The sequence below is a fragment of the Drosophila yakuba genome, chromosome 3R (genome assembly GCF_016746365.2).
Source record: "Drosophila yakuba strain Tai18E2 chromosome 3R, Prin_Dyak_Tai18E2_2.1, whole genome shotgun sequence".
Classification (NCBI taxonomy): domain Eukaryota; kingdom Metazoa; phylum Arthropoda; class Insecta; order Diptera; family Drosophilidae; genus Drosophila; species Drosophila yakuba.
Genome location: NC_052530.2, coordinates 2267781 through 2281267, shown reverse-complemented (window position 1 = coordinate 2281267; position 13487 = coordinate 2267781). Strand labels below are relative to the sequence as shown.

At 35.7% G+C, this 13487-nt stretch overlaps 1 protein-coding gene across 5 annotated transcripts in view; it reads right to left on the bottom strand.

Moving 5' to 3' along the window:
- Positions 1-11170, bottom strand: part of LOC6535245 — a 40378-nt gene extending 29208 nt beyond the window's left edge. Inside the window, exons 1-2 of one of the 5 annotated variants that reach the window (XM_015191498.3) lie at positions 11030-11170; positions 3705-4150 (exon numbers count right to left, since the gene is read on the bottom strand). In XM_015191498.3, the coding sequence (XP_015046984.1) occupies positions 3705-3834 (130 nt within the window). In that variant the 5' untranslated portion in view covers positions 3835-4150; positions 11030-11170. Of the gene's footprint in view, positions 1-303; positions 452-3704; positions 4151-11016 lie in introns of those variants that run through there. The other 4 variants (XM_039375384.1, XM_039375385.1, XM_015191497.3 and 1 more) reach the window with 4 other exon arrangements.
- Positions 11171-13487: the final 2317 nt, after the last annotated feature.

Sequence of the window (13487 nt, the reverse complement as noted above, 5' to 3'; positions counted from 1 at the left end):
GTGCTCATATCGTTGGAACTAATCGGAATTTGGTTTTGAAACTAACAATTAATCGAAGTAAATAAAAATATTTTGCATTTCTAACTGTCTATACTTTCCCCATTAAAGCTCTTAAGGGACACATGTCGTCGGGGGTGGCTAAATTACGAAGGGCGCTAAATTCTTGGCTGCCGGGCTTCATATATTTTGGTTCGGTGCTTTATTCGGGATGGACAAGGAAGATGAGACGAATGCAGCACTTTTTGGTCTATATTTTATTAATATTATTATATTTTCCTTTTCGAAAGCTCCAAGAACACATACACATTTAAAGGTTCACCACAAGCTCGTTATGAACAAACACGTGCAAATATACGTTTGCTTCCGATTTCATCAAGTACAGCGCGTGACAGGCGGTATGCTTTCAGATATTACTAGTATCTAAAACTACACACGTCCGCGACGATGGGAGATTTGCGGTGAACTACTGTATTTTACGCCAGGACTCGGAATTAGGACGTTGCCATCGTCGAGCTGTCGACAAGGAAATTCTCTCAGTAGCAACAGAGGGCCAGCAAATCGACTCTTTATGAGGATAACAGCGCATGTCGTTTTTGGTAAAGAGAGCCAGAGCTGCTCCCTGACAAAAGAACCTTTCACGATTTGAAATTGTCAATGTGGGTCATTGTAATTTCCGCACTCGGATTTCTTTTATTAGTTTTATTTCTAAGGAGTCGAACTTATTTAATTCTATATAAATATAAGCCCATGACTTCCGGAATATCTGACTATTCGTTTCTTAACATATTCGATTTATTACCCAGACACTATTTATAAGCAAACATTATAAGTTTAACAATTTGATATAATCGATCCTGCCATATAAGTTTTCCGTCGGTTTTACATGTTAAGTAGCAGTAGCGGTTAGAATAAGTTAATAGCTTATATTGGCTGCACACCCAATTCCGAAATCTGAAAAAAAATACTGTTCACTTTTTTTTTGTCTTTCATCGCAAAAAATGTGCAACATATTTATCAATATTAATATCAAACAAGAGAGAACGCTAAAGTCGAGTCCCCGACTATCTGATACCCGTTACTCCGCTAGTGGAAATGCGAGGGAGAGTCTTTAACACTGGCGTGGCAAAAAGTTTTTTGGAAAATCGATAGAAATTTACAAGACCCATACAAAAATGAAAAAATTTCAGAACATTTTTCAAAAGTGTGGGCGTTGCAGCATTGGGCTGTTTTTGGGCGTAAGAGTGGGCGTGGCAAAAAGTTTTTTGGAAAATCGATAGATATTTACAGGACCAACACAAAAATGAAAAAATACCAAAACATTTTTCAAAAGTGGCTGTGGCAGTTTTGGGCGTTAGAGTAGGCGTGGCAACATGAATCGACAAACTTGCGCTGCGTCTATGTCTCTGGAGTCTGTATGCTTAATCTCAACTTCCTAGCTTTTCTAGTTCCTGAGATCTCGACTATTGATCCTGATCAAGAATATATATACTTTATATGGTCGGAAACGCTTTCTTCTGTCTGTTACATGCTTTCCAACGAATCTAGTATACCCTTTTACTCTACGAGTAACGGGTATAAAAATGTACTCTGGTTTTTGATTATTAAATGCTCTTCAATCAGAACCAAAATATTTGTTAAAAATTTTTTTTTATTATTATTTTCAGTATTATTTTTAAAGGGATCTAAAATAAAATATTTTTTCCTAAATTAAAGTTTTTTTTATTTTTTAAAAAGAATAAAAGAGACACTTATAATAAATGCAATAAGCTTTTGCAAACTGGCGAAACTTGTCAATGTTTAATTGTTATTTTGTAAAATTTTTGTATTATAAATATTTGTGTATATCTTTGATATATATGATATTCAATTATTTGTCCATGTACTTATAAATTTCCCTAACCAAAATCATTAAAAAATATCTCAATATTCCTTCCTAAAGTCAATAATCATGAGTGTCGCATACTTCATAGAGCATTTTGCCAAATTTATTTTTTTGTTTTCTCACGCTTATTTTCTTCAGTATAACGATATATATTATCTTTCCATTTCTGCCAAATTCCCTTTTATTTGATTTTACCAACTTTCACATGCGTTATATGAATATATTTACATTGTTATCTCAGTTAGGAAACGTATTTAAGTTTAAAATATCGTTTAAATTAAATCGGCCTTATTTTCGGTCTGGGATAAATATAAAATTTTGAACAAATGTAAAGGGTAGAAGGCCACCTTTTCGACCAAATAAAGTATACAACAAGAGAGAATGCTATAGTCGAGTTCCTCGACTATCTGATACCCATTACTAAGCTAGTGGAAGTGCGAAGAATATATTTTAAGACTGACAGTTTTTGGCGGTTTGTGGGTGTTCGCGTTGGCGTGGCAAAATGATTTTTGGCAAATCGAAAAAAATTTACAAGAGTAATACAAAAATAAACAAATATCAAAACATTTTTCAAAAGTGTGGGCGTGGCAGCTTTGGGCGGTTTATGGGCGTTAGAGTGGGCGTGGTAAAAAGTGTTTTTTGCACATTGATAGAAATTTACAAGACTAATACAAAAATAAACAAGAGAGAACGCTATAGTCGAGTTCCCCGACTATCTGATACCCGTTACTCAAACAGTGGGCGTTGAGTAACAAACATGCGGTGCGTCTATGTCTCTGTATGCTTATCTCTCTAGCTTCTATAGTTTCTGAGATCTGCACGTTCATACAGACGGACAGACCGACGGACTTGAAATGGTCTGAAACGCTTCCTTCTGCCTGTTACATACTTTTCAACAAATCTAGTATACGCGTGACAATCTTTTGAATAAGACTATGAGGCACTAGAAACTTCATTTCTTTTATTAAGCCTGTTCACGATTTAGTTTCCGATATCTTGACTTTCATAATGACATCCTGATGGGCAGTATACATTATAGAGTCAAAAATAATTCTGCTTGGATACTACTATCTTAATTGTTATAACGTCTTACCACGTGTACTTGTAAGTCCGTTATTTAAAAGCTTTCTAAAGCTCAGCATTGGGATTTTAACTTTTTATTAACCTTTATTTCAAATTCGCCCTGTATAACAGCCCTGCTTTAAAAACAGTTATATTCAACCGAATAGTTTCATGTACATAAATCGGTTTTGCGGAATAGCAATCTGTAAAAATATTATTGCATTAGCAAATATCCAAATCTTTATGGCGTGTGCGCAAGACATGGTTTTAAACATAGCTTAGGATTAGGGATTACGAACGAAAATTGTACATGATTGTTGTACCACGTCTGTTATACAGATGGATTATGCTTAAGCGGTAACACTGCAATTGTAGATTCGAAATATATAGTGATTTTTGATGCTGATGTTTTGTATTTTTACTTGGTTTCTTTATAGTTTGCAGATTTAAAGGTAATTTGAATGCTGAATGCCAGTACTTCAGCGTCTATTGGCTCAATGTGAACGGTAGTATATGAACTATGATCAGAGCTGCACTCGTTCTGTATTCTGAGGCTAGCAAGACGATTTCGAGGCTGCATTGTTATGGTCTTGTGGTTGGGACCCCATACCAACGCGCCAGTATTGGGTCTTTTCATTCGCAATGTATTGTAGTCGCGCTATTGGGATATTTGTAACATCCAAAAAACTCAGGGCAATGAAATTCGACCAAGTTACCATTAAGTTTGTGAAATCTAATAATGCTTAAGAAGGTGTCTTACCCAATTTTTCTCCACAGAATACAGAGTTCAGGGACATTGTCCATATTAAAGCCCATCCAATAAGCACCACACGATGACGAAAGGGTTGTGGGTATGAGTTGTGTCTTTTCATTGCCAGGTGCGACTCCATTACAAAGACGCAGCCGACTGGCGCAGCTGTGGCTTCAGAGGACAGCAAGTTCGGTGGACCTCAACCACTTATTCTTAAATGAATGCGAATGTTTTCAATTTTTTCCTAGTTTCTCCGTGCTTGGAATAGGATTTTTTACATTTGGATTCATTTCACTACATTAACATTCATAATTTATCCACACTAGATAAGGTAGAATATTTTTTTGAGGAACTTTTTGTCAGTCTAAATCAAATATAGGTTTAAATTTAATAAATGATTTTTGATGTATCCCTTAATTTTTTTATTCGCTCTTTCACACTTCCGAACACGAGATCTGTAGGAGAATAAAAATACATTTTAAATTAGAAATGTAATGGTTAAAACTGCAATGTTTGTATGTTTTTTTTATTATCAAATCGCAGTAAGTAACGGAGAAGTAACAATCACACAGATTCGATAGCAGGATCATTTTTAACGTATCTAGTAACTCGAAAATAGCTAGTAAAGGATCGACTATAGCGGGTATTGACCAATCACGTTACCCATATTAAGGGCGTTCAAAAGGATTTAAAGGGAACTTTAAAACTGAATATATATTTCGGTTTATGTTTTTACTTGTCGTAAAAGTATATTTAAGTGCCTTGGAGTATACTGGATCACAGCTTCTGAGCCCCTGAAGCATGTGTTTAGTTACAAATCTGTAGCTCAGATATTAACAAGAAGTAACGCTCTAGTTGATTTTCTCGAGGGCGAGAAAGAAATTTAAATTGACAAAACATAAAATAAATTAAAAATAAATGTCATCAAAAGTGTGTGCGTGACAGTTTCGGACGCCTTGTGGGAGAAACTATACTTCAGAACTTAATGCTTGATTGGCGCAGCTGGTAGGATACAAAAAAACAAGAGAGAACGCTATAGTTGAGTTCCCCGACTATCTGATACCCGTTACTCAGCTAGTGGAAGGGAAAAGGAGAGTCTTAAACACAGTTTTTGGCGGTTTGTAGGCGTTATAGTGGGCGTGGCAGAACGTTTCTTGGCAAATCGATAGAAATTTACAAGACCAATATAAAAATGAAATATTATCAAAACATTTTTCAAAAGTGTGGGCGTATCAGCTTTGGGCGGTTTGAGGGCGTTAGAGTGGGCGTGGCAAAAAGTTTTTTGGTAAATCGATAGAAAATTACAAGACTAATACAAAAGTGAAAAAATTTCAAAACATTTTTCAAAAGTGTGGGCGTGGCAGTTTTGGGCGGTTTGTGGGCGTTAGAGTGGGCGTGGCAAAAAGTTTTTTGGTAAATAGATAGAAAATTACAAGACTAATACAAAAATGACAATTACAATTATAGTGGTATCCGCCCAAGAACGTGTGTGTCCTTGTTTTATTAAAAACCCTTATTATAGTCGCCCGCTACGCAAGAAAGATTTGGTATGTTATAAGATAATATACCAAAGTACACAGTGTAGTTCACATAAGACTCGACATACTCTAGCAGTCTGTGAACTAGAACAGTAGTCTGATTAAACAAAAACAAGCGTGACAGCTACATAACAAAGAACGTTTTTTAAACAAATAAAATTAAAATGCCATTATCAGTTGATAATGTAACCCAAGTTTTTTGCCAAATACGCCAAGTGCAGCAGTCCTCTCGAGAGCGAAGTCTCAGTTCGTTTATCAGACAAATTTAATACCAGCTCAACTTATACCCAGTAAACGATGTTCGACAGAAAGCCGTAATTTTTGGAGCCATTGAAAGAGATGCTCTCATCGTCGAATTTAAAGCTCACAGCCCCTTGAAGAAACTTTTGCGACGCTTGTATTGTACATCGTACCACGTAATCTAGGTCAATTTTGTGAGCAGTTAGAATATAAATCTACCATTATTATTAATAAGTTAGCCTTAGAAAGCTACCAAAACTATTTATTAGTTTAGAAGCCCAATTTCTAAAAAATTGGATAATTTTTCAAACCTAAATACAAACGCACTAAACGTAAACACTAATACCTATACTAAAATAATTAAAAACAAAAACTGCCACCCCAATCAACAATTTCTTATCCCTGTTAATCCATTCATATATTCACTCCCTTTTACCATTTATGACATTCTGTTAGGAAACAAAGTATTATGAATATTAATAACGGTTGTATAAATTATTTTAGAAAATAAATATTTATAAGTGGAAAAAACAATCCTCCATAAACAGCTTCAGCCATGTGACAAAAATTCAACAAGAAATTTCAAAGCAATTATACCTGAAAACCAATTTACAGCTAAAATAAAATACGCATTAAACAATTAATTTAAGTAAAAACCGTTCACGAGAACTCAGTATATAAAAGACCCTATTCATCTTTTTGCTTATGAAGCTGGAATTAACACGCAAATTGAAGAAATACTACAACAAGGCATTATCCCCCTATTGCAGTCCATTATGGATTGTTCCCAAAAAGATGGTTTGAAACGCCCCAGAAACTTTCCAACGTTACGTGAACTTCGTCCTAAAGAACTCATTAACTCATGTTAATGAAGAACTCATGTTACCGTCTACTCTACTCTACTAAAAAAGAACCTAATACTTTATAATAAACTACTTTCTAAGATAATGCCAGTGAAACATCCATTCTTCAGAATGCATACCATGAAACTATAAAGCCACATAATAACGTAAAAATTTGAAAATGTTTTATTAAGTTCAAGGACGTTAACTCTTACACTGAATTCAAGGAATTCATTATTACTCAACAAAGAGATATATATTAAAAAATTTTCAAAAGTGTTGGCGTGGCAATTTTGGGCGCTTTGTGGGCGTTAGAGTGGCAGTATGGGTCAACAAACGTGAGCTGCGTCTATCACTGGAGTCTGCATGCTGAATCTCAACTTTCTAACTTTTGTAATTACTGAGATCTTGACGGTCACACGGACGGACAGACAGTCGGGAAGAAGGATGGAGGGACAGACAGGCGGACATGGTCAGATCGACTCCGCTTTTGATCCTAATCAATAATATGTATGTAAGGAGTGTCGCGAAAAGAAACTGCACACTTTAAATTGCTAATTTCTCGCACTGCAAGCGTTCGATCACGCTATGCGATGCACCGTTAGAAAGCTCAATAAATTTTGCGTAATTATCATATTTTCTTTTGACTATTCGCTGTTCAACAATGCCTCGAATAGAAGAACACTTGCGCCAAAAAATTGTGCACAATTACTGCACAGAACACAAACTGATTATACCTGTTACTCGTAGGCTAAAAGGGTATACTAGATTCGTTGAAAAGTATGTAACAGGCAGAAGGAATTGTTTCCGACCATATAAAGTATATATATTCTTGATCAGGATCAATAGCCAAGTCGATATGACCATGTCCGTCTATCCGTCTGTCCGTCTGTCTGTCCGTCCGTATGAACGCTGTGATCTCAGGAACTACATAAGCTAGAAAGTTGAGATTAAGCATACAGACTCCAGAGACATAGACGCAGCGCAAGTTTGTCGATTCATGTTGCCACGCCCACTCTAACACCCACAAACCGACCAAAACTGCCACGCCCACACTTTTCAAAAATGTTTTGATATTTTTTCATTTTTGTATTGGTCTTGTAAATTTCTATCGATTTGCCAAAAAGCTTTCTGCCACGCCCACTATAACGCCTACAAACCGCCAAAAACTGTGTTTAAGACCCTCCTTCTCCCTTCCACTAGCTGAGTAACGGGTATTAGATGGTCGTGGAACTCGACTATAGCGTTCTCTCTTGTTAAGTTTGGAGATACATATTCTTTGAAAAATTGACCAAAAACCGGAAGAAAAACTGGTCCCAGGTATGAAGATACTGATAAAAATATATATAATATGTTGCCGATTCCGTGTTCAAAATTGAAGTGGAAAAATTTGGAGAGAAAGTGCTAATATGGCACGCCATTTGCTCCTGTGGCTTAAGAAACAGCCCATTTTTCAAAAAAGGTACAATAAACGCCGAATTTACATAAAGAAGCCCTTAAAGAAGCGTTTGATTCCATTTTATACAAAACACAATGTCTCAACAATATTTTGGCCAGATCTCGCAACAGCTCACTATGCCCATTCGACTTTGGTCTTACTCAATTCAAAAACTTTGTGTCAAAAGAGGAGAATGCACCAAATTGCCCAGAACTTCGCCCAATTGAGAGATATTGGGCCATTGTTAAACGCAATTTAAAGAAGAATGGTAGTCTCTCCGAAAACTTGGAAGAAACGAAAAAAAATCTGGATTTGTGCAACACGTGGGGTTACCAAGGAGTCTGTGTGGAACCTGATGCGTGTCGTTAAGCTGAAAATACGTTTACAAATTAGAGACTGAACTTTCCTTAAATTTTTCTAACAGAACTAACGGCTATGTGTTCTACGAAATAATATAAAAAATAATAATAAAATCGGGAAAGAAATCTTAAAGTTATAACAAAAACTAAGTGTGCAGTTTCTTTTCGGGACACTCCTTATATACTTTTTTGGTCGGAAACGCTTCCTTCTGCCTGAATCTAGTATACCCTTTTACTTTACGAGTATAAGTGTATACACAAACCTAATATTTCTCGAACATAATGTATAAAAAAATAAACCAATTTCACACATAGAAATAAAAGAGAATGCTGTAGTCGAGTTCCTCGACTATCTGATACCCGTTACTCAACTAGTTTAAGTACGAAGAAGAAATTTTAGCACTGACAGTGTTTGGCGTTTTGTCGGCGTTAGAGTGTGCGTTAGAATGGGTGTGGCAACAAGTTTATGGCAAATCGAGAGAAATTTACAAACAAAAGTGTGAAAAAAGATGAAAACATTTTTCAAAAGTGTGGGCTTGGCATTTTTGAGCGATTCGTGGGCGCTCGTGCCACGCCCAGTGGCAAAAAGTTTTTTTGCAAATCGATACAAATTTACAAGACTAACAAATAATTGAAAAAATATCAAAACGTTTTTTAAAAGTATGAGCGTGGCAGTTTTGGGCGGTTTGTAGGCTTTAAAGTGGCAACATTGGTCAAAATGGGCTGCGTCTATGTCTCTGGAGTCTACTGTATCTCAACTTTCTAGCTCTTATAGTTCCTGAAATCTTGACGTTCATACGGACGGACAGACGGACATGGCCTGATCGACTCGGCTATTGGCCCCAATCAAGAATATATATACTTTTTATGGTCGGAAACGCTTCCCTTTGCCCGTTACATACTTTCCAACGAATCTAGTATACCCTTTTACTCTACGAGTAACGGGTATAATACAAAAATAGTGGACATTGAAAATCCAGTACCACAATAATATTAGGGAAAACCTAAAAGGTTTTAAAAGATATTCATTCTCCATATGAAAAATTTAAACCGATCTTTTGAAAATCTTCTCTCTTCAAAAGCGTCATAATAAATTTCCCAATATACAAATTATTAAGCGATAGAAAGCTTAAATTCTCGATAAACAAACATGTAAAGCTCCGTAGATCTTTAAGGTTTGCTGGAACATTAGAATAATTTTCAGTTATTAAGTGACTCTGATTTAATGAATAAATCCATTAAATAAAAATTAAATTTTTTATTGAAATGAACACCAAAATACTTGCCTATATATGTATACATTACAGGGTCTGAAACGATTTCTTTTACCTGTAAAATAATTTTCCACGAATCTAGTATACCCCTTTTACTCTAGGATTAACTGTTATAGTTGATTTTGTCGACAGGTACCATTTACTCAGCTAGAAAGGTATTTCACATTTTAGATAGGCACTGGCATAAAATTAAGCAAATGAGAAAAAATCAAAACATTTTTGAATAGTAACGGTATGAAATTGTTTGGCGGCTTGTGAGCGCCATAATAATTTTTGAAGTACCAATGAAATTGGAAAACCAAAAAAAAAAGAAAATTAAATCATTTTTGAAAAGTGTGTGGGCGTTCCAGTAGCCACAAATGATAACATGAAAAAAATAAGAAATGGTTTAAAAGTGTGGGCGTGACCGTATTGGGTTACCTAGGAATGCGAATGGTGTTCTTTTGAAACTTATTTATTAAAATCTGAATACAAAAACTACACACTCTAGCTTTAATAAATATTGACGTTTTTGAAATATCGACGTTAATACGGACAAAAGACGCACATAAAGATGGACGAAAAATATATACATCAATTCGCAAAACACAAAATCAAAAAACCTTTCCATTGGAATCTCTGAAATCTAGAGATCTTAGGAACTATTAAAACTAGAATGTAGAAAGTGAGCATACAGATTCTAGAAACATAGACGCAACGCAAGTTTGTTGACCCACTCTACTCTGACGCCCACAAACCGCCCAAAACTGCCACGCCCACAAATTTTTAATTTTTTTGATATTTTTTCAGTTCCTTTTATTAATATTGTTAATTTATACCAATTTGCCAAAAAAACATCATGCCACATAAGCTGGCCAAAACTGCCCCGCTCGCTCACCCATTTAAAACATTTTTTAATTTTTTTAAATTAATTTTTTTTTTCTATTTCTATCAATATGCCAGAAAAATGTCAAAATTTCTTGTTCGCACTTACACTACATGAGTCTGATAGTCGGGGAACTCGACTATAGCGTTCCTTCTTATTTTATTTTGTCACGAGCAACACAACTCAAATGGGAACGTATGATACCTTAGCATATGGAATTCGAAAACCGGTTTTATGTAAATACAATTTTGTTACATTTTTTAAAAACTGATAAACACCGTTTATGAGAAGATAATCCAATCGTTTACAGGAGGCCTCCGACGTAAGATATTTAACACATTCTCTATTTTCAAGAAATTAGTTTGTTTCTTATTGTACGAGTATATAACTTCGATGTGGATTTTTGAGTAGATTTATTTTTAATGTCGTTTTCAAATTTCATAATTTTTAAAAAAATTATTTTAGATCTTTTGGTTTACTTTTATATTTATACATACATATTATTTGTTTAAAAAACCTTTTTCTTTTTACATACATATGTATTTATTTATAGAAATGCGTGTTTTTTTTAAAAGATACGTAGCTTCAAAAACTGCTTTTTTTGTTTTGTTTGTGCTCGATAATGTATTTTCGTATAATCTATTATATATAGGCACTTTCTAAATGAATTAGTTTTTGATTACACGTATATTCATTTTCACTAATTTGTCACTGGCCTTAAAAATTATATCAGGATAGCCTTGTTTCAACTTTAGAATAGTTCACCTTTTAAATTCACCTTGATCGGAGAATCCTTTTATTGGTCGTTACAACTGCGGCAATGTTCGATAGTCACTCCACTCTCACTAAACATGCGGTTATCAGTGCCTTGCTCCGGTTGCTGTGCAGTCAAATGCTGGACTAACGGCATTCCGACGTCGAGGCGTTGGAACAGGAAACGCACTGTCGGCAGCCCCTGTTAAAAGAGAAGTAGAGATGATGATATGACGGAGCTTTTAAGAGAACAGAAAAGTTTTCAAGGAGCTCAATGAAAGACTAGTGTGCGACTCTTCTAACCAACCATTTTTGGCTTTCATCCGACAGAATAGTTTAGCTATATCTGTGCTGTGAAATTCTCTGCATAAGCCTTCTGCAAAAACTTGTTTATATTGGGCGCCAAAAATAAAATTTTCTGCTTGTCGTTTGATAACAAACCAACTAATTATATGTATATAAGTATATATAATTATGTCCATATATAAATTGATGTGCTACGGAATCTTACAGTGATTATATGATTAAGTAAGACTATATGTATTAACACTAAGACTTAAGAAAATTATTAGATCATGAGAGAAGGTGATAGTAAAAGAAAACAAGAGAGAACGCTATAGTCGAGTTCCCCGACTATCTGATACCCGTTACTCAGCTAGTGGAAGTTCGAAGGAGAGTCTTCAACACTGACAGCTTTTGGCGGTTTGTGGGCGTTAGAATGGGCGTGGCAAAAAGTTTTCTTGCAAGTCGATAGAAATTTACAAGACTGATACAAAAATCAAAAAATATCAAAACATTTTTCAAAAGTGTGGGCGTGTCAGCTTTGGGCGGTTTGTGGGCGTTAGAGTGGGCGTGGCAGAATGACTCGACAAAGTTGCGCTGCGTCTATGTCCCTAGAGTCTGTATGCTTAATCTCAACTTTCTAGCTTTTGTAGTTCCTGAGATCTCGACGTTCATACGGACGGACAGACGGACATGGCCAGATCGACTCGGCTATTGATCCTGATCAAGAATATATATATTTATATATATATACTCGTAGAGTAAAAGGGTATACTAGATTCGTTGAAAAGGATGTAACAGGCAGAAGGAAGGGTTTCCGACCATATAAAGTATATATATTCATGATCAGGACCAATAGCCGAGTCGATATGACCATGTCCGTCTGTCCGTCTGTCTGTCCGTCCGTATGAACGCTTTGATCTCAGGAACTACAAAAGCTAGAAAGTTGAGATTAAGCATACAGACTCCAGAGACATAGACGCAGCGCAAGTTTGTCGATTCATGTTGCCACGCCCACTCTAACGCCCACAAACCGCCCAAAGCTGCTACGCCCACACTTTTGAAAAATGTTTTGAAATTTTTTCATTTGTGTATTGGTCTTGTAAATTTCTATCGATTTGCCAAAAAACTTTTTGCCACGCCCACTCTAACACCCACAAACCGCCCAAAGCTGCTACTCCCACACTTTTGAAAAATGTTTTGATATTTTTTCATTTTTGTATTAGTCTTGTAAATTTCTGCCACGCCCACTATAACGCCTACAAACCGCCAAAAACTGTGTTTAAGACTCTCCTTCTCCCTTCCACTAGCTGAGTAACGGGTATCAGATAGTCGGGGAGCTCGACTATAGCGTTCTCTCTTGTTTTTTTCCTATTAAATGTTGCAAACGCTTAAAAGAAGGCCCACTGATTAAAATACTTTTTACAGAATGGAAATTAACGCTTTGGTTCCAAAGATATTAGAACTTTTGTAACGAAAGAAAAACTTAATGTTGCAGATTGTTTTTAACAGCTGTTTTCTTTGTTGTGGCGCCATCTATTAAAATTTCTAGTATGCAGCACTAAATTGGTCAATTATGAATGCGTACACTAAATATTATATTATTGTAATATTCCGACTTTCAGAAAATGGGTTTTGGCCAGAAAAGTGGTCAAATTTCCCATAGTGCGTTGGCTGAATAAGGATCTTACATCACGGTCGTATCTGAAGAAGCGGCTTAAATACTAAGTGTACCCGAAAAGAGTAGGGGAACCTAAATCTATGGACTATGAGAAGGTTTAGTTCGGTACGCAACGGCTAAGAATTCCTCTAACCAGCAACCATAACCAGTATCTTGCCCTAATTGCTCTTTATGGTGGATTTCAAAGACACGCCCGGTAGACGCCAAACTGTTAAGTCTAATCCTCGTGTATAAGAATAGGTTCCTTTAAATCGCACAAGATCATTTCCTCTAATAATACAGAATATTGTTGTCACGGACTTTTATTTTCATTTCTGTAATTCCGATTTGAAGAGAAAAATTTAGGATCCTTGCCGATTACAATCCAATCCAACACTAAACACTAGTGGTAGTATAGCACAATTAAGATACAAGCCTGTAATCTGTCTTATGTATAAGATCACTAAATGTAAGCTGAAGAGAACCCAATATGAGATTATATCGAACCGACACTCTATAGTCGAGTTTCTCGCCCATTACA